At 51.2% G+C, this 21047-nt stretch overlaps 1 protein-coding gene and 1 long non-coding RNA gene across 5 annotated transcripts in view; one reads left to right on the forward strand and one right to left on the reverse strand.

Annotated features, from left to right (window-relative positions):
* The window catches only part of tspan11 (tetraspanin 11), a 47427-nt gene that overhangs the window by 12685 nt on the left and 13695 nt on the right, over window positions 1-21047 (forward strand). For all 4 annotated transcript variants that reach the window (XM_072717332.1, XM_072717360.1, XM_072717384.1 and 1 more), the window contains 4 exons: window positions 10832-10906; window positions 12403-12507; window positions 14095-14253; window positions 20579-20665. In XM_072717332.1, coding sequence (XP_072573433.1) covers window positions 10832-10906; window positions 12403-12507; window positions 14095-14253; window positions 20579-20665 — 426 coding nt within the window. The remainder of the gene's footprint in view (window positions 1-10831; window positions 10907-12402; window positions 12508-14094; window positions 14254-20578; window positions 20666-21047) is intronic.
* On the reverse strand, window positions 8148-11814 carry LOC111833317 (uncharacterized). The gene is made up of 3 exons (XR_002835731.2): window positions 8895-11814; window positions 8677-8776; window positions 8148-8238 (listed from the first exon to the last, which is right to left on the reverse strand). It is a non-coding gene; the product is annotated as an uncharacterized lncRNA (long non-coding RNA).

Genomic DNA, 21047 nt, shown 5'->3' on the forward strand with positions numbered 1-21047 from the left:
CTTCTGCCTGGGTGGGTGGGGGTGGGTGAAGGAATTTAGGTCTCAAGGAAGCATTAGTAGTGCTCTCACACCTAAATCCTTCAGATACTCATTTGCCACATTTCGCACCCAGGCGTGGCCTCCGCCCCCTACCCAGGTCTGTGTGATTTACCCAGACATTGACAGATGATGATGCCAGTATTGCACCCTAAACATTGTAATTTAGGGTCTTGTATTTCAAACACATCACAGCTCAGGCTCATAACCTTGTAGCTCAATAAATGAATGAAAAATTGTCTGGGATAGATGCAGGGACTGCATAACTCAGTTGGTCCTGTTGTTTGCAACCCCCCCCCCCCCCACACTATTTTCATCATCATGGAGCCTGATTGTCCAGCACACTCCCTTACTGCACTCACATTCAGGAAAAATTATCAACGCACCCCAGTTAATTGATAATTATAGCCTCAGTACCAATTATAGGTTTAGCAACATGCTTGTGAATGGGGTCATGTGACTGAGGTTTCCCCTGGAGCTGCGGGGCGGCAGGACTGGGTAACCGCTGAGTTTGCTGATCCGAGGTGTCGGGCCCATATACACTGCATTCTTGTTTGCAAACAAAAGGCTTAAAGGATTTAGCTGTAACCTGCTTGGATCTCGAGGTGTCTTGAGTCAGGAACTGTGGATTGTGTCGAATTCCACTGCGTCCTTTTTCTGTTTCATCGATGTCCTTAGAAGCCCTTGAAGGCAGGACTTGTGTTGTCTCCTGTGAATATGTGAAGTCGACCTGGAAGAACGGCTTAAATAATTTATCGTGCACTCTGCTGCGCTGATGGCCAGTGTGTTTTTACTCTTTGCCTGGCGGAGAGACGTGGGGCATCGGAATTGACAGCGCTCAAGGAAAACGGCATCACGCCGCGGTGAATCTGACACGCCACGACATGCGACACGGAGCTGATGTGGTAAATTCCTTTGGAAATCTGACCTACCTTATGCTGCAGTGGTACAGCGGCACACCGATGTGGAAATTTTGGCTGATACTGATAGCCAGTATCTTTTTGTTTAATATAACTGGTATTGATAACCGATATTTTTTGGGCAGTTTGAGGTGTATTCATATTTTCTGTGTTCAAGAAACAGACAGAATAACCGCATAGGGAAGAGAGATGAACAACACATTTACTATAAACTAACGGTCCTTTGCTGTGTCCACTTGCTGTCCGAGGGTCTGGGAAAACAGACCCTGGCTTCTTACTGTGTCAAACACTACAGGTCAGAAATGGAAACCAGCTGAAGACCTGCTTGCAAACTGGGACACTACAGAGCATATCGACAGTGATGGTAAACCAAATTTATGCTTATAAAAATATAAGTCAAAGGTTTTTTTTAAGCTCCTTTACATTGCACATTCATCCAAAGTGACAGCAGAGTGAAGGGTTACCTTTTGCTGCCTGGGATTTGAACACATGACCTTTGTGTTGTTACTGCAGTACTTTACTTGTTGAGGTACGAGATTTATAAGCATTTATTGGAAGTATTGACCAAGACTGACTTGTCGGCCCAATGCCAACATTTTGATTTTTAATGAACACCGGTCCATAATTATATGTTAACTGATATATTTTGCATCACTAGTTGGTACCATGGAAATCACTAAGCTCCAAAACGGATTTTGGGTCATCATCTTACAAAAATTAACCATGTTTCTCAAAGCGGCCTTACAATGATGAAATATGTAGATAATTTGTAAAGAGCAGTACTTCCGGTTTATTCCCAAATCCTAAAGTGTGCAGCATCATGCATATCGTGGCAAAGTCAACGAGTTATAAGCATGAGTTTCAGAAGTGTGTATTTTCCAGGCCAAAGGTCAGGTGGAAGTTTTATAACCTAAATTCTTGCCACGGCATGGTCTCCATGGTGATTCTAAGTTAACATCCCAAATGGCTAAAACCTGGGCATCCCAGTGCTGTCGGTGCTGAATTCCTATTCCAACTCCTGGCTGATGGTTTTCAGGAGGCTGCTTTGGCTGCATGCCGGACGCAGGGGTGCAGGGTTGGCCGCTGAGGTGAGAGACAGTGGGCGTGTTCTCAGGTGTTTGTCCTCAGATTCCCTCTGTGATGCAGAGTGTTCTCTGGGGCAAACGGGCTCATTTTGCGGAGGATCTAAAACGGGAACAGGACAAGCTGTGCCGGGTGAACTGATCAGGACCCTGAAAGGCACAGGGAGTCTCATCGCCTAGAAAAAAATCAGCTCAACATCTGTGCTCCCTGGTGCAACAGTTTGCAGTATATGGCCTCCTCCACGCAGGCGCCTTTCCATGAGCACGCGACAAAATTAGGGGACCTTCTCGTGGAAGTTCAGAACTGTAAAGCAGCTGTTCTGGCTCAGCTGGAGAGCTGTTTGTGTGCTTTTAATCTTCTGTGCACCCTGCCGTGAAATGCTGCGAGCTTCTGCTTCTGACGGGGCGTGTGATAGATTGTCCACATGATGGGGGCGTTCATTAATGCAGCCTCACATTATCGCCGTTGGCTGCGATCTGCAGGGCCTCCGTCCCCTTGCCTCCAGCGGTAACATCTGCCCAGCAATGTGGCACCCAGCCTGTCCTGGGCTGTCAGTGTTGTTTTATCGGAATCTAGCCTCTGCTCTGTTTAAAACCTGACTCCTCTCTCCACTCTGGCTGCTCAGCATTTTCTCAGTTATTCGAGGTGTGGGTGACGCGGAGGATTTGTGATTGCTGGAATACTCGAATGCAGGGCCAGCTTCACCACGCTTTAAAGTGCCGTGGGTCTGTTTATTTACTGTCTCTCGCTTTAAAAAATGGGTCTCTGGGAAATTTGAGAAGAATTAACTGACTCTCAGGGAAAAAAGTAGTTTTTGTTCGGTCCAGAGTGATTTATTCAGGATGCTTTTCTGGTTTTTTTTTGCGGGTTTGTTCTCTGACTGCCTTGGTCTTCTGGCAGACCTCATCTGGATGGTTGCAGCATCTTCTTCTGATGAACACGCCCCAGAAGCCAGAGCCTTTAGCTCATGTGTGGCCCATCGCTGGGACGGTAGCAGCAGAGTCGCCGCACATGTTTCCCGGCTCCATGACAAATTCGCTTCAACGGGGCCCCCATGACTTTTAGCCCCTCCCCTTTCCCCAGTTCTCCCAGTTGGTGGGCCTGAGTACCAGCCTGTGGAGGAAGACTGTTCTTAAAGTGTCTCTGTGACATCATCCTTTAATCCACCCCCTGTACAGATGCTCAGGTCAGAGTCAGAAGCTCGTAACTTGGGGTCTTATATGGCCAAAATATTCACCAAGTGATGGAAGAGGAAGACTGAAGCACTCAAACACCCCCAGACACACTGATTCTGATTCCCAACTCGGTACAGAGACAAAGACTAAAATCATGACCCCCGCTGCCCCTTTGTGGGGCCACAAGACCAAAGTTCTGCTTGATTCCCTATTTTTCCTTTCCTCTCTCATCAGGAAGTGGAATAATGATAGGACATTTGTCACATTGCGACAGTAATGGGCTGCTTTTTGCCTGGGTAACTGTTTTTTAATGCATTTCAATGGACTGGGGACTTTTAATGTCTGGCCTTTTCCATATTTTAGTATTCTAATTAATCTGAAATGTATCAAGTTAAAAATAGAGGCCCTGGCTCTATCACCCGCCCCCCAGGCAATGTCTGGGTAACACAGAGCGTTCAGCCCTTAGTCCCAGTGTCCTGGGCTTGGACTCCAGGGGTGCCCTGTTAGTGTCTGTCCCTTTAAGACAGGAAGGCACACTGCAAACACTGAGGTGACCCTGAGGCGCGGGGACGTCCACTCCGCTCCTCTGACATCTGATTGTTATGATGCCGCCTGTGTCAAACTGAAACGATGCTTTATTTACTCATGAACATTGGAATCCTTTAGTTTCCACACACACACACACACGCACATAGGCACGCGTGGAAATACACATGCACACACACGCACGCATACACACACACACACGCACGCATACACACACACAGGCATTTTTTGTTTCTTGATTGCAGTCACATATTTTTGCAAAATTGAGTTTCCCTTTGTGGGGACTGAAAAATGGTCCCTGCAACATCCAAACGGCTCCTTGGGGATACTTGGTGCACACTGTGTGATATATACCCACCAGACACACCATCGAGCATGAAGCTTAGCTTCTGAGCCCAGGGTCAGCTGTTTAGCCAGCAGCCCGGAGCAGGTCGGGAGCTAAAGGCCTTGCTCAAGGGCCCAACAGCAGTGCAGTTTTTCCCTGCTGAGGACCGGATTCAGACCCACAACCTTCTGATCGCAACCACCCAGGCCAAATGCCCTGAGCCACCTGGAGATGGAGTGGGCGCTGAAGCCTTTTGGGTGTCGAGCCAAACCCACCACTGCTGCCAAAAAACAAGTGGCGGTCGAGCTCTTACCCTGAGAGTTAGACTTGTACTCCACGCTTAGCGCCCAAAGTTCTTCATGTACACAGCACTGCCTGGTCTTAGTTATTAAACTCCTGCATGTTCTCAGGGAGCTTCTGAGGCCGCTCACTGGAGCTACTAGGCAACCTGCATGTTTAGTCTTTGGAATGTTAACATGACATAAATGCTTGAACAAGGCAGAACTGCATCAAGATTGCAGCTGTCATGGTACAGAAATACATTTTTAAATGTATAAAGCATTAAACCAAGCTTCTCAGCATGGGTGGTGTACAGACACAGCCTGCTCATATGCAGTGAAACCGCGCATCCGCTAAGGCTTCTGTCGCCCCTTGGCAGATATGGGAACTGTCCACTGCCTGACAGCCGTGAAGATGGCCGCATCCCAAGCCGGCTGGCCTCCATTTCCAGCACAAGGTTTGTCATGAATCCCCCCCCCCTCCCTGACGCGTGGTTTTATTGAACCGGCAGTGGCACCTGGGCGCCACCCGGCCTGACAGAACGGTGGTAGCGGAGCGGGGCCCGCGTCCTGGGGCCCCGCGTCCTGGGGCTCCGCGGAAGTGGCCCGAATGGAGCGCGGCGCCTGCCAGCTGATTAATGAACTGACATCCCGTTACACGTCCTCATTTTTCACCTTGGAGTTGCGGGGAGCGTTTGGGGGTAGAGAGGAAAAATGACATTGCAGCAGTCCTATTTTAGTAAGCCCTAAATGTGATGTATTAGCAGGGAAGGGGACTTGGATGAGTGGTGGGGGTGGGGGTGGGCGAGTACGCAGAAGGTGCAGAATGCCCTCCTGTAAATTGCAGGGACACTAAGGAGTGTTGGTTTGGCTCCAGGCAGGGTTACTGCAGTTCAGCTGCTCAAGCCTGTTCAGCTGGTACTTCACACTCAGGATGTGCAGAGTGTGGACATTCACGCTCAGGGCGTGCAGTGTGCGGGCCTTCACGCTCAGGGCGTGCAGTGTGCGGGCCTTCACGCTCAGGGCGTGCAGTGTGCGGGCCTTCACGCTCAGGGCGTGCAGTGTGCGGGCCTTGTGTGTACACCCCCGTGCTCTGGCTTTGTGCCATGTGTAGTGTATACACCCCCGTGCTCCGGCTTTGTGCCATGTGTAGTGTGTACACCCCCGTGCTCTGCCTTTGTGCCATGTGTAGTGTATACACCCCCGTGCTCTGGCTTTGTGCCATGTGTAGTGTATACACCCCCGTGCTCTGCCTTTGTGCCATGTGTAGTGTGTACACCCCCGTGCTCTGGCTTTGTGCCATGTGTAGTGTATACACCCCCGTGCTCTGGCTTTGTGCCATGTGTAGTGTATACACCCCCGTGCTCTGCCTTTGTGCCATGTGTAGTGTGTACACCCCCGTGCTCTGCCTTTGTGCCATGTGTAGTGTATACACCCCCGTGCTCCGGCTTTGTGCCATGTGTAGTGTATACACCCCCGTGCTCTGGCTTTGTGCCATGTGTAGTGTATACACCCCCGTGCTCTGCCTTTGTGCCATGTGTAGTGTGTACACCCCCGTGCTCTGGCTTTGTGCCATGTGTAGTGTGTACACCCCCGTGCTCTGGCTTTGTGCCATGTGTAGTGTATACACCCCCGTGCTCTGCCTTTGTGCCATGTGTAGTGTGTACACCCCCGTGCTCCGGCTTTGTGCCATGTGTAGTGTATACACGCCCGTGCTCTGGCTTTGTGCCATGTGTAGTGTATACACCCCCGTGCTCTGCCTTTGTGCCATGTGTAGTGTGTACACCCCCGTGCTCTGCCTTTGTGCCATGTGTAGTGTGTACACCCCCGTGTTCTGCCTTTGTGCCATGTGTAGTGTATACACCCCCGTGCTCCGGCTTTGTGCCATGTGTAGTGTATACACCCCCGTGCTCTGCCTTTGTGCCATGTGTAGTGTATACACCCCCGTGCTCCGGCTTTGTGCCATGTGTAGTGTGTACACCCCCGTGCTCTGGCTTTGTGCCATGTGTAGTGTATACACCCCCGTGCTCTGGCTTTGTGCCATGTGTAGTGTATACACCCCCGTGCTCCGGCTTTGTGCCATGTGTAGTGTATACACCCCCGTGCTCCGGCTTTGTGCCATGTGTAGTGTATACACCCCCGTGCTCTGGCTTTGTGCCATGTGTAGTGTATACACCCCCGTGCTCTGCCTTTGTGCCATGTGTAGTGTATACACCCCCGTGCTCTGCCTTTGTGCCATGTGTAGTGTGTACACCCCCGTGCTCTGGCTTTGTGCCATGTGTAGTGTGTACACCCCCGTGCTCTGGCTTTGTGCCATGTGTAGTGTATACACCCCCGTGCTCTGCCTTTGTGCCATGTGTAGTGTGTACACCCCCGTGCTCCGGCTTTGTGCCATGTGTAGTGTATACACGCCCGTGCTCTGCCTTTGTGCCATGTGTAGTGTATACACCCCCGTGCTCTGCCTTTGTGCCATGTGTAGTGTGTACACCCCCGTGCTCTGACTTTGTGCCATGTGTAGTGTGTACACCCCCGTGCTCTGGCTTTGTGCCATGTGTAGTGTATACACCCCCGTGCTCTGCCTTTGTGCCATGTGTAGTGTGTACACCCCCGTGCTCCGGCTTTGTGCCATGTGTAGTGTATACACGCCCGTGCTCTGGCTTTGTGCCATGTGTAGTGTATACACCCCCGTGCTCTGCCTTTGTGCCATGTGTAGTGTGTACACCCCCGTGCTCTGGCTTTGTGCCATGTGTAGTGTGTACACCCCCGTGCTCTGCCTTTGTGCCATGTGTAGTGTGTACACCCCCGTGCTCTGCCTTGTACACCAGGTTTTCTCATGTACCCTAATTGCTGTAATGACGTCAGAACCCACATGGCAGAGAACCATCTGTTCCAGCGTGGCCGGTCAGATACCATTAACTGCCTGCCAAGTTTGACAAGTGACTTAATTATTGCCGTGTTTGAGATCTGTCAGGGCCCCAACCTTCACTCACATCCTTCACCAAGAAAGCTCACAAAAAACAATTGAAAATTCTGAATGCTTGTAATACAGTGGCTGCGTTAATAAGTACAAAATCTTATAGGTTAAAATGCTGTAAGTTAAGGTAAGATGTACCATACTGATCCCAGGGGGAAATCAATTTGCATGCAGCAGCACGTTGTGTAACGTGCACAGATACAGGAAACTGTGTAGGTTTGAAATGTGTGATGCTTGCATTTTCCATCTAGGGGGCGATGTGCAGCTCAGTGGGTAAGCTTCTCTGTCTGTGGTCAGAAGATCACCAGCCTCGACAGAAGAGTCACATACCTGTGGGCCCGTGAGCAAGGCCCTTACCCCCCAGCTCCAGTGGCTCTATGTGCTGGCTGACCCTGTGCTGTGACCCCCCCTCACATGTATATGTCTCTGTGTGTTTCATGGAGAGCCAAAAAGGGAATTTCCCCCAGGGCTTACTGAATGTTGCTCTTCTGTATTCTATTTAAGCATTCGTGTTCTCGTCCTGGGCTGTGCAGTGGAGGTTCAGCTCGCCCCTGCTGGTCGGCTTCGTCGACCCCGTTTTCGGTCTGCCTGTGCCCCGCTTTAGCCAGACATGAGCACCGAGAGTCTCCGCCCCCCAGGGACGTCTGGCCTTCTTGATTGCGCAGTCAGTCCATCTCAGCCAGAAAAAAGCCAGCTGAACATTAAATATTTGTACAAGGGAAAAGAAAACAAGTTTTTTTGGGGGAAAAAGGCCACTGTGTACCTTGGCACTGGTCAGAAGATCATTCTCACCTCCTTCCCATAAGTCTCGTTGGACTCCCCAGGACCTAGTCAGAAGCAGCCCCCTCAGCGCTGTGTGGTCCAGGATCTGGGTTAGGTTCGACCGGCCCGACATGGTGTCCTGCCAACCAATCAGTGCAGTAATCGGACCTTAAGGGCACTCTTCCGATTCGGGCGAATTAATGACTTCTTCCGCCCCTCCTGTAAACTGTGGGGGCAGTGATTTAAAATGGCCTCTAAGTGGTAGCGGACAGCTGGGATGAGCCCGGGGGCCTTTGGGGGCCGGAGAGCTTGACACTCAGATCCCGTTTATTTTAATGCCCGACCTTTGGTGACCCCAGCTGTAATTCACCGTGTGGGAAAATCGCTTTTTAATGCCTGAATCCCGTCTCGGATTCCCTCCTTGATGGTTCTTTATGTGACACGCCATTTTCTCTTCCGTTCTGTTGTGCGTTTCGCATGAGGTCTTACTTTTACTTGGGGGGGCTTTGGCCTGCCAGTTAAGGGAATGAGATCGCAGCGTTTTGATCAGGGAGATGTTTTCAATCCGACCGTTTACCTTAAAGGGCTTTCAGTTTGATCAGATCCCAATGCTGTGCTGCTCCCTCTCTCTGCAGTGGGGGTCCGGTTGGTGACCTGGGACCTGGCAGACCTTCGGTCTGAAGGCAAGTGGTAAATTGTTAATAGCCGCCCCCTCGACGCCTCAGTTTGCCCCATCAAATGGCAGTTTAGGCGTCATCACCTAGATCGGTCGCGGGTTCCGCAGAGCCTGTTTACCTTGTTTAGCACCACGTCCATCCCGGGGAGCCGCCTCGCTGCGCTCCGTCACGCTCGCGACGTTCCAGCGTGTGGGAAAATAGAGCAGCAATCAGGCCGATATTGAAATCTGACAAAATGTGACGCGTATCCTGCCTGGGGTATTTCTGACACTCCTTATAAAAAAAAAAAGAAGAAAAAAACGTCTTTAGGAAGCTGGCTGGCTCCGGACCTGCGTAGGATGTCACTGCTCAGTAGAACGTTCTGGCAAAAATGGTCCGAGAGCAAGTTCAGTGAAGATGTTAGCCGTGTGCGTTAACATTTCAGGTTGCTGTTTCACTTTCTGTGCGTAATCTAAAAAATGCTTAAGTCCCTTTTAAATAAAGAATTTGTGAGACGTGTGAATGTAAATGAATAATGACTTTAATCTTAACGTGATTCTCCCTTTAGCACGGAGTGACTAGCTGGTAACGGCAATGCCAGCATGCAGATCCCCCCCCCCCGGTGAATCATAACCTCTGATTCGCACAGCCTGAGCATATTAGCATATCATTCTGTAAAGGAAGGATGAAGCAAGGCTCACTTGTTGTATATTAAGACCATAAACCAGAGCTCTCCGTTCCATTCCTCTGTTCTGATTGGCCATTCGTTGTTCCTGGAGCTTGCTTAATAATACTACACCTTGATTGTTCACATAAGAAAAGCAAACTAATGGCGTCATGCCTTTGGCTGGCTCTGTGTTGTGTCTGACATCTCCTATAGGTGGATGCATTCATTTACATTTATTTATGTAGCAGGCACATTTATCCAAAGTGACGTACGAGTCGGGATCAGCGAGTAGGGTCCGGCAGACCCTGGAGCAATGAGTGTTAGCATCTTTACTCAAGGGCCTGATTGATATGATTACTTGCCAGTCGTGGGATTTGAGCCCACAGCCTTCCGGATATGGGCACAGTGCCCTAGCCCACCATCCCATATTCACAGCATAGCGTGGTTTCCAGGGCCTCGTTGCTTTAATCAGAGAACAAAAACGCCGGTCGTCGTTGGTTTCCAGTGAAATGTCAGCACGCCGCTCACAGATGAAGGCTTTCCTGTAACATTTCCTCCCGGCTCGCTGCGTTTTTATGTCGCCGTTGTAAGACAGTGGAGAGTCTGTAAATGTCAGAATGTCCAAATGGCAAACGGAGCTTGTGGAGCTCAGGCGGGTCGATTGTACTATAATGTTGTATAAAAATGGTTTCACTGGTTTCTGAGTCCATAAACCGCTCATTAAGTCTGACTGAAATGCAGCGTGCGTAAAATTGTTTTATTTTCTCTGCGTCGTTCTCGAATGGAGCTTTCGGTCTGAATTTCTTGGCCGTTTTTTTTATTGGCCACGTTTCTGGAGTTGGGATGAAATGTGCAGTTTGTTTTTCTGGTTATTGTGATTTTTACGCAGTCAAGATGTTTGGTCTTGGACTGGCTCCCGTTTCCCCTGATTTGAGCTTGTGAGTGAGCCGCTCTGGACCTAGAAACCACACCCCGCTGTCCCTGTTCTGGCATGGAGCAAGGGATTTGGATATCTGTAAGGATGCGGGTTCCTATTTACCAGTCCTTTAACTGTTTCGTTTGAGTGCTGTTTTAGAATTGAAGAGCAAATTTCCAGAATTCACTCAATACATTTTTTTGTTGTTCTTGAGACGAGGCTTCCTCATGGTATGTTTCAGTATTGGCAACCAAAACTCATTCAGTCCTCATGACATCCAACAAAGAATTTTCATTTAATCTCCAAAACTAAACAGAAATTTCATTGAAAACATATGCCGTGACCTGAGTAAGGTTTGGAAATGTATTCCTCGACTGTGGCGACCTTATGGTTTTTCTCTAAGATCGCTGGAGTTTTCAGAGATGGGTCCTATCTATGGTAGGGTTTTGGTAAAACAGGCAGGCTCTAACCCTCCCCCCCTTGTCCCCTGCAGTACTTCTCCTGCCTGTTACTGATCTTCCTCATCGAGCTCGTGGCTGGGGTCTTGGCCTACGTCTACTACCAACGGGTGAGTCCTCCTGCAGGCTGAGGCCAAAGACTTCCCCAAAGTTATCGTCAGTATTTTTGGATTTCACTTCACGTTGCCGTCTTCACAGGAGTTTGTAGGCCTATCAGGCTTTGTCTGCTTAGGACAGCTAAGTAAAAAAAGTTATTTTGCATTGTGCAGGATAAGAATTTGGGAATCTCTTCATTCAAAGAGAGGGGTTGTATTGTGTAACTACTCAGTCTGTACTGTATAGACAGTCCTTCAGTTTGAATTCCCCCCCAAAAACAAGATTTCATTTATAAAGACCTGCTGAGCTGCTGTAGGTGTTCTGTAGCAGTGGTGGTACCAGCTTAGTGTTCAGGTGTTTAAAAAAGTGGCTGCAGCGTAACGGAGCTGCGCAGGGTAGCTGTGCGAGCTTTGGGAGACGCAGATGGGTCAGGAGCTTTGGGTAGTGGGTTACACAGGGAAGTGAGTCACCCTTTCCTGGACGTGTTTATATTGAGTCTGCAGCCATTTTCAAGTCATGCTTCTGTTCTTTTCTACCCTGGCCAATGACTAGGCGTGCAGGGTGACCCCGCTGGCTTCTTCCAGGGGACAAGGAACGGCAGCATGTTCCATGAAATAGTTTTTCTTTCATCGTCTGGCGTTAGTTATGTTGAGATTCCTCGTTGACACGTATCCATAGTGAGTTACATTCCTGGCCATTTCACACCTGTCTATTTTACAGAAGTATCTCAGTTTTAGTTCCTTTTTTCAGTGACTTCTGCGGCTTAAGGCGTCGGGTTTTTAAATTACTGGCCCGTGTGTTTAACCTCTGCTGTCCCTGTTCCCGGAGTCCGTGCCGGAACGGCGAAAACATGGCCGGTGTGTTTGAAGGGCAGCCGTGCATTACCTGCACCAGAGTCCACGTGCTTGCGAGCTCAGCCTGTCTCGCGGGGATTTCCCGCTGGGGAAATGAAAATAAGCGCTGTGGCATGAATGAAGGGTCAAGGGCTTGTGGGGGGGGGGGTGGGTGGGGCAGTGTACTCACCCCAAACTCATTTATTCGTCCTGTACGTCCTTCCCATGTGTCCATCATCGCTTAACCCTCTGCTTAACGCGCTGCGTAACCAAATAGCAGGACATTCAGGATTTATTAAGGAAACCAAAAAACTAAAAACATGGTCAAAGATGCCAAACCGTCAGCAGGAGTTAGTCAATAGTGTCAGTAGTACAGTATGTGGCGCATGTTTGGATGACTGAGGAATAAAGTGCTGTGCAACAAACAAACCAGCACTGAGAAGTAAACCTGCCCCCCACCCCCCCAGTTCAGGCCTGAATGAGGTTTTTAAGAGGATGACCCAGGTGAGGCAGATTTCTGGTAACAAGAAGCCAATTTAAAAACAGACAAGCCACTGGATCTTCTCGACTGCATATCAGTTCTTGAATCGCCGGCTGGCATGAGGCTTACCGACGTCGTGGTCTTCAGGCTGTCGGTCGCTCTTCTCCAGTGTCTCTCTCTGTAACCCCTCCCACAGCTGAGCGACGAGCTGAAGCAGCACCTGAGCCGCACCATGACGGAGAACTACAGGCAGCCGGGGAAGGAGCCCGTCACGCTGGCCGTCGACAGCCTCCAGCAGGACGTAAGCGCCGCACAGGGGCCGCCTGCTCCATTCGCCGTCTCTTGGGGGCGGAGCCTCAAGGCGCCACAGGACAAACCGCGAGACGAAGCCTCCAGGCTGAAACAGGTGCTGGTGAACTGGTGCCAGCGTACCTAGGAGACGAAGAAGAAAAGGTCCCTTGTCGTCACCTTGATGTTTGACAGTTTTATTGGACCGCAAGGCATGTATGAAGTGCCATCCCTGAACACAAATCAGAAAATTAACGAGGTCCGCTGAGAGATTTAAGGCATGCTTGTCACAGGAAGGTCACGTGAGTGGTCCTGTGCTGAGGCTCCTCGCAAGCCCTCAGCTTCCGCGTTCGTCTTACCGCGGCGCGCGGTTCTGCGAGGTTCTGTTATACCGTGGAACCTGAATCACCCGCTGCGTACCTGCACCGCCCCCCGGTGTGTGTGGTCTGTGTGGTGTGTGTGTGCGTGCACGCGTGAGAGAGACCGGCCCATTTCACACTGCGTCCCTCTCTCTGCAGATTTAACGGCGCCCTGTCGCTCGTGACGCCCAGCGTTAAAAATAAACCGCAGCGTGACTTTGGCGGAAAGTGAGCCAAGGTGTCTAATCCCACGGCCAGTGAGAGGGCCAGCAAGCAGTAACAGCAGCGGTGGCACAAGGCTTGACAGGGGCGATGTTGGAGGCGGGGGGGCGGCTGCGAGGGTGGTGTGGGGGGGGGGGGGGGAAGTGGCATCAAGGGAGCTGTGGGGGGGGGCAGTGAGGGCGGTGTCGAGGGTGGTGTGGGGGGGTGAGGTTGAGCCTGGCTCATGTTGGAAGGCCCCCCTACCCCACCAGGTAAAGTGATGATCATTTCACTTCCTGCTCAGCTCAGGTAATTCAGGAGTCCCAGCAACAGCCTGTTCTGTCTACAGCTGGTCAGCGTAAAAACATTTTAATTTGATGCATATCGTTTTTTTACTATGTAAATATCCTTATTTCTAAATGAATATATATCTTTTTTTCATGATTTTGTTGGGCCCCCATGTGCCCATCAGGCTACAGGCAGCTGTCTAGTTTGCCTGTGACTGGATCCCGACTTGGTGTTGAGACAGGAGCTTTGAAACATGAGCAGGCTTAACCATCGCTGCTGAAACATAAAGGGTGTCACTAAAAGCATGCTCTGTGATGAGAGGGATGAAGCTTTGAGTGGGAGGAATGGTGATAAATTGCACCAGCTCCCGCTGGATTAAATTCGTGATCGACATGCAGTGACCCAGCTTACACTGGATTTGGAGCTCTGCAGTGCTGTACTGGCGGCACAGAGATCCCATCACAACATTGGTTTGTGTCCCTATCTGCCTGCCGTACTTTTGAGGAAAGATAATCTCACGTGCGTCCTGCTATGATTCCTGATGTCTGCCTTGTATTGCCCCTGCAAGTGGCTAAAACTTCACAGCGCTAAGAGACATGTGTTCGTCCCGTAGAGGTGATTAGGGTGAGGTTTGGGTCAAATGAGTCATTGTTTGGTTTGGAGATGATGGGGCAGTGAGGAAAGATGGAGGTCTCGAAAGCCCACAGTCCGTCTTCTTCCTCGTGTATCCGATTTCTCCTCCCCATCTGCAGTTCAAGTGCTGCGGAAGCAACAGCTCCAGCGACTGGCTGTTCAGCGCCTACACGGCCTTGCCGGATGCGGAGGGCAGAGTGGTCCCAGATAGCTGCTGCAAGACCGTGACTCTGCACTGCGGGCGCAGGGACCACCCCTCCAACATCTACAAGGTGGAGGTAGGTTTGAGGTCCTCGGGGGGTGGTGGGGGTGTGGATTAAGTAAAGCTTTCGGCTCAGCGGCGGACGATCCTCTCAGAGCACGAACGTCAGCACCCTCGCATGCCGTCTGCTGCAGCACTGGCTTGGTGTTAAATCCGCTCTGCGCCCAGGCTGATCCGAGGCGTCCCGCCTTCCGCAGGGAAGATCACGGTTTTTAAGGACAGGATCAATCACATGGAAGGATCATCGCACGTGCGTCCTGCTATGATTCCTGATGTCTGCCCTGTATTGCCCCTTCCAGTGCCTAAAACTTCAACTTGTTAAATGAATCTTAATCTAGTTACTGGCTAATGTTACCCTAATTATGCAGTGCTTGTTTTTTTTCCCAGAATCCTTGTAGTGAAGTTTTGCATCCCGCCATCTATCTTCCAGCCACAGTGCAGGGTCATGGTGAGCTTGGAGCCTATCCCAGGAAGCAGGGGGCACGGGGGGGGGGGCAGCCCATCACACAGTGACAGCTTGGAACTCGGCTCGGTCCTTTTGATTCTAGGCTCGTTCCACAGCTGAAGCCATTTTGCCTTTCCCAGAAAATAAAGGAGGAAAAAAAGTTAATGGCTTCGTAATTTATTTGCATCATGCGTCATTAAACAAAGTAAAGCGCAAGTTATTTTCCGCAGCCGCATATAAATAGTGCTGTTTGAGAGAAGGAGGTGCAGATGGGACCAGTGAGAGAGCCGGAGCCGTGTGACTAAGGGGCCTCTCTGTCATCGGGAAGGTGGCTGGGCTTGTCATGTAAAGCACCCTTGGGGCTTTGAGGGTTCAGGGTAAGAAGTGACTTGTGCACAGGCTAACCTAAGCCACAGGCTGGGACCCTGAGCCGTAGGTGGATCCATACCTTTTCTGTAACTACTATACATGGTCACAGTGGGTTCAGAGCCTATTGGCAGAAGGCAGAGAACAACAGTGTTTTTGGACTGTGGGGGGAAACTGGAGAAAACCCTGTGAAAACATGGGGAGAACATGCAAACTGCACAGACACGGAACCAGGGCGGTCGCAGGGATGTAAGGCACCCCAGGCCCCCCTCTGTAGGGGGAACCCCAATTTTTTTCTGGTTGTTAATTTTATGCTGTAGGTAGAGCCCCAACAATGAATTTGGAGCAGGGGCCCCTACCCTAGGGGTGAAAGTTAGGACAGGGGCCCTAAAGAATTTGAAACATAATTGGATTGGTCTGGGTTGGGCCGCCCAGTACGATATCCTTTTACGCCCCCCCCCCCCCCAGTAAATTCTATGACCTGTAACTCTGCCTGAAGTGAACCAGGGTATCTGGGCATGACCTTGGAGATGTTGCAATCAGACATTAAGAACATTGACATGTAATTTCATCATTGCATTCGTTTTAGAACTACCTGTTAGAGCCCAGTACCTCCTCCTCCTGCTCCTTTCACAGCGAGGAGCCCATTCTAGATATGTGGCCCAGTTCCTGATCTCTGTGGTGCCTGTGATGTAAGGATTGCATGACTGCTTTCTCATGGCTGTCAGGGCCGCTTGGCGAGTCCCACGATGACGTCGCTGGCTCTCTGCACCACGCGTGTGTATGTAGCTATATATTTAAATTAAACAAGGATAAAGTTTCCTTGGAAAAATTTAGGGTTCGTTTTTTTTTTTTTTGCATGAGTAACTTCATGAATTATGCTTCTTGTTATCTTCTTTCACAATGCTTATGTTATTTTAGTGTAAGCTTATGCCAACGTTAACTTTAGCGTTACGGCTCATAATTTTTCGTATTTTGATTGACGATGCGTATTCATGCAGGGGATTTCTTGGAAGTGCTCCTTTGCTGCTCTGCGCTGAGACCTTCACTCCTGAAAGCACCTTGATGTCTGGAGCTATGTAGCATCTTGGACCGAGATGGTAGATAGCGTGGCGGATTTGCCTCATGAAGGGTTAAACATCATTTATGGGCCCTACTCTTTCTGCGATTAAGCCCAGTGGAAACCTGGACCCTTGACTTCAGCTTGATTTTAGGTCACATTAAATCACAGTGGGAGCATTTTTCATATGTACAACTTCCTGCAGATACAACCAGGAGAAAAGTGCAAGCTCATCCCATCAAGGTGTAGCTGGAGAAGGATTTCATTGTTTTTTTTTTCTTAAAATCAGCAAGAATTCGAAGTCATAACAAATATACCTTTTGGAAGTATTTTTCCGAAAGGACTGGATTTTTTTTTGGAAGCGTGTCCATCCGTGCCGCTCTATTCTGTTTCTGTGGCGTGTTTAGGTTCTGGAGAGTGTAGAAAGGCGTAGACAGGCCCAGAGGCCTCCTGAGTGTGGGATATTGCCCCAGTGGGGGTCCTTTTTGTGTGGCTGCGGGTTTTACTGTGCCGAGGTGTGTGGTGAGGTCGTCACCTCGAGAACGCTGTGATCCCTGGCGGAGAATAGGCTTTCCCTGTAAAAGAGGTATTCTGTTTATTTGCTGTCTGTTAAACATTTGGGGAAAATAGATAAACATGTTGGAGGTCTTGTAGCCCCATAGCTGTTAATGCTCATACGACTGAAGCCTAATAATCGAGGACGTCACAGATCTGATCCCAACGTTTTTACCGCATCAGGATTCTAAGCTTGAAGAAGAACCTTTAATGTGTTTTTAAGGGTGAGCTTATGCTGTTGCCACAAGGACTCAGCGCTGATCTGCGTGTGTTTTAATTTGACTGGTCCTCAAATGCAGTTTGCATATCTGCACTTGGGCCTCGGGGGAGGCGAGGTAGGCAATATGAAAGTGAAACCGTAGTGATTCTGGTGCTGATCCAAATGCCTGGTGCTCAAGGCTGACCTTAGATTAATGGTCCCAGGGCTGTTTGGGCACACAAATGTAATGGCATCAGAGTGCTTCTCGTGTAAGGTATCAAGGGCAGGGCGAAGTAAAGGCCAGCAGAGGTTCCATCCCCTCCTGACACTCATTATGTCAATAATATCCTCCTCATGGATAATAGATGCATTTGCAAGGTCGGGCAGGCGAACGCAAGCCCTGTCTGCTCTGCTCGGGTGTGGGATGTGTTTGCGGACGTCCCTTTCAGATACAGATGTGCCTGGCAGCAGCCAGATGTGCTATCAGATGCTTGTAGCGCCTCCTAAAAGCCAGATTTGTGAAATGAGCCGCAACACTAGACTCCTCAGAATGGCCCAGAGTATTTACACAAAGATAACTCAAAAAAGCATACAATTACTTCCAGCAAATGTTGTTTAGTTCATCAGCTGCATTGTGGGTGGCATGGTGGCTTACTGGATGACGCTGAGGCCTCATGACACTAGCATTGTGGGTTCGATACCCACCCTTGGCTCTCCATGTGTGGCATTTGCACATGGCCAGTTGATCCTACAGATGACATAGGCGGCCACCCAGGGCACCATCTTCTGAGGGGGCACCAACTTAGCAAACTGCCCTGTGGTGACCTAGATAAGCTTCACCACTAGTTCTTCCAGGGTCTTTCTCTGGAACAATCGAAAGACATGTGGTTAAGTGAATTGGTGTGTCTCCCTGCTTTGTGTCTTGTGCTGGTTATGATGGGCTCCAGGTTCCACATCACCCAATGCTGGATCAGCAGTCGAAGTTGGATCGATACTCATCGGTCACATATGCTTAAAAAGCAGTGAATCAGCAACTTGAAGGAAGCCCATGTAATGATTATTCTGCATAGTCTGAATAGTGTTGAACATGCTTAAGGGTGAACACACACACACACACACACACTGTTTCCACTGGACCCATTCCCTACTGGGAATTCCTGTTTGCTTACCCTGTGCCAAACCTAGGAAGGACCTTCAAATAGATCTGATTTGAAACATGTGTCGCATTTGCTGTGGGATTAATTACTTAAATGCTTAGGCAACTCAAAGGTTACAGACTCTTCTCTGTGTGTTTCTCAGGAGGGTCTGTTTCCATATCACTATTCAGATCTGTGCTTCATATTGATATTCTGGACCTAAAAAGTCATAAAGGATAGTAAGTTCTGTCAATGACACAATTGCTGGCACCTGGCATTTTGAACCTTGAATTATGTCCTGTTAAAACAAATGTGAAGAAGCCACTTTTATTTGATTTAATGCAGTAACGTTTGAAATCTATGGAGTTTTGTATCTGACTGTCCTGAAATGCGACCCAGAGCCATTGAAGCATTGAAGCGTTGGAAGGCAGAGATGATTAAGCAGGCGGCTAAGGCTGAGACCGTGTCCCCATGTCGCTCGTGCTGTGAGCCCTTCTCTGTAGGGGCTGAGGCTGAGACTGGGTCCCCGTGTCCCTCGTGCTGTGAGCCCTTCTCTGTAGGGGCTGAGGCTGAGACCGTGTCCCCGTGTCGCTCGTGCTGTGAGCCCTTCTCTGTAGCGGCTGAGGCTGAGACCGGGTCCCCGTGTCGCTCGTGCTGTGAGCCCTTCTCTGTAGGGGCTGAAACTGAGACCGGGTCCCCGTGTCGCTCGTGCTGTGAGCCCTTCTCTGTAGGGGCTGAGACTGAGACCGGGTCCCGTGTCGCTGGTGCTGTGAGCCCTTCTCTGTAGCGACTGAGGCTGAGACCGGGTCCCCGTGTCCCTCGTGCTGTGAGCCCTTCTCTGTAGGGGCTGAGACTGAGACCGTGTCCCCGTGTCGCTCGTGCTGTGAGCCCTTCTCTGTAGCGGCTGAGGCTGAGACCGGGTCTCCGTGTCGCTGGTGCTGTGAGCCCTTCTCTGTAGGGGCTGAGGCTGAGACCGGGTCCCCGTGTCCCTCGTGCTGTGAGCCCTTCTCTGTAGGGGCTGAGGCTGAGACCGTGTCCCCGTGTCGCTCGTGCTGTGAGCCCTTCTCTGTAGCGGCTGAGGCTGAGACCGGGTCCCCGTGTCGCTCGTGCTGTGAGCCCTTCTCTGTAGGGGCTGAGACTGAGACCGGGTCTCCGTGTCGCTGGTGCTGTGAGCCCTTCTCTGTAGCGGCTGAGGCTGAGACCGGGTCCCCGTGTCGCTCGTGCTGTGAGCCCTTCTCTGTAGGGGCTGAGACTGAGACCGGGTCCCCGTGTCGCTGGTGCTGTGAGCCCTTCTCTGTAGGGGCTGAAACTGAGACCGGGTCCCCGTGTCGCTCGTGCTGTGAGCCCTTCTCTGTAGGGGCTGAGACTGAGACCGGGTCCCGTGTCGCTGGTGCTGTGAGCCCTTCTCTGTAGCGACTGAGGCTGAGACCGGGTCCCCGTGTCCCTCGTGCTGTGAGCCCTTCTCTGTAGGGGCTGAGACTGAGACCGTGTCCCCGTGTCGCTCGTGCTGTGAGCCCTTCTCTGTAGCGGCTGAGGCTGAGACCGGGTCCCCGTGTCGCTGGTGCTGTGAGCCCTTCTCTGTAGGGGCTGAGGCTGAGACCGGGTCCCCGTGTCGCTGGTGCTGTGAGCCCTTCTCTGTAGGGGCTGAGGCTGAGACCGGGTCCCCGTGTCGCTCGTGCTGTGAGCCCTTCTCTGTAGGGGCTGAGGCTGAGACCGGGTCCCCGTGTCGCTCGTGCTGTGAGCCCTTCTCTGTAGGGGCTGAGGCTGAGACCGGGTCCCCGTGTCGCTCGTGCTGTGAGCCCTTCTCTGTAGGGGCTGAGGCTGAGACCGGGTCCCCGTGTCGCTGGTGCTGTGAGCCCTTCTCTGTAGGGGCTGAGGCTGAGACCGGGTCCCCGTGTCGCTCGTGCTGTGAGCCCTTCTCTGTAGGGGCTGAGACTGAGACCGGGTCCCCGTGTCGCTCGTGCTGTGAGCCCTTCTCTGTAGGGGCTGAGACTGAGACCGGGTCCCGTGTCGCTGGTGCTGTGAGCCCTTCTCTGTAGGGGCTGAGGCTGAGGCCGTGTCCCGTGTCGCTCGTGCTGTGAGCCCTTCTCTGTAGGGGCTGAGGCTGAGACCGGGTCCCCGTGTCGCTGGTGCTGTGAGCCCTTCTCTGTAGGGGCTGAGGCTGAGACCGGGTCCCCGTGTCGCTGGTGCTGTGAGCCCTTCTCTGTAGGGGCTGAGGCTGAGGCCGTGTCCCGTGTCGCTCGTGCTGTGAGCCCTTCTCTGTAGGGGCTGAGACTGAGACCGGGTCCCCGTGTCGCTGGTGCTGTGAGCCCTTCTCTGTAGGGGCTGAGGCTGAGACCGGGTCCCCGTGTCGCTGGTGCTGTGAGCCCTTCTCTGTAGGGGCTGAGGCTGAGACCGGGTCCCCGTGTTGCTGGTGCTGTGAGCCCTTCTCTGTAGGGGCTTTTCCTTTCACATTTTCCACGCTACATCGTCTGGTCGCTTCCCCAGTGGTGTCTGTGCCCCGTAGGCCCCTCCAGGCGGGACGTGACACAGCCACCTGCTGACACCCCCCCCCCCCCCCTCTGTGTACCCCCTACCCAGGGCGGCTGCATCACCAAGCTCGAGCGGTTCCTCTCCGATCACCTCTTGATCATTGGGGCGGTAGGAGTCGGGGTGGCCTGTCTGCAGGTAAGCTTCCCCCTGCATGAAGTCCTTAAGATGGACCCCTCCCTTCTAAAGAACACACAACCTACAGTACTGTGCAAAAGTCTTATGCAGGCAAAGAAAATGATGTTTAAGACTTTTGCAAAGTACTGTATGTAATACAAATCCCTCCCCATCCACATTTATCATAAGCTTAAAGGGGATGGCCTGTCTGCCGGTAAGCTTACCCACCTGTACAAAGCATAGCAGGGTCCTTAAGATGTTCGTGGGAGTTTTACTTACACAAAAATGTTCTGAGGGCAAAACGAAAAATGATTGATTCCAAGAGATAACCAATCAGATTGTAGTGGAGGTGGGCCCAAGCAACTAAAGGAGGCAGGACCAAGACATCTGATTGGTTTATCCT

This window comes from Paramormyrops kingsleyae, chromosome 1, assembly GCF_048594095.1.
Source record: "Paramormyrops kingsleyae isolate MSU_618 chromosome 1, PKINGS_0.4, whole genome shotgun sequence".
NCBI classification, from domain to species: domain Eukaryota; kingdom Metazoa; phylum Chordata; class Actinopteri; order Osteoglossiformes; family Mormyridae; genus Paramormyrops; species Paramormyrops kingsleyae.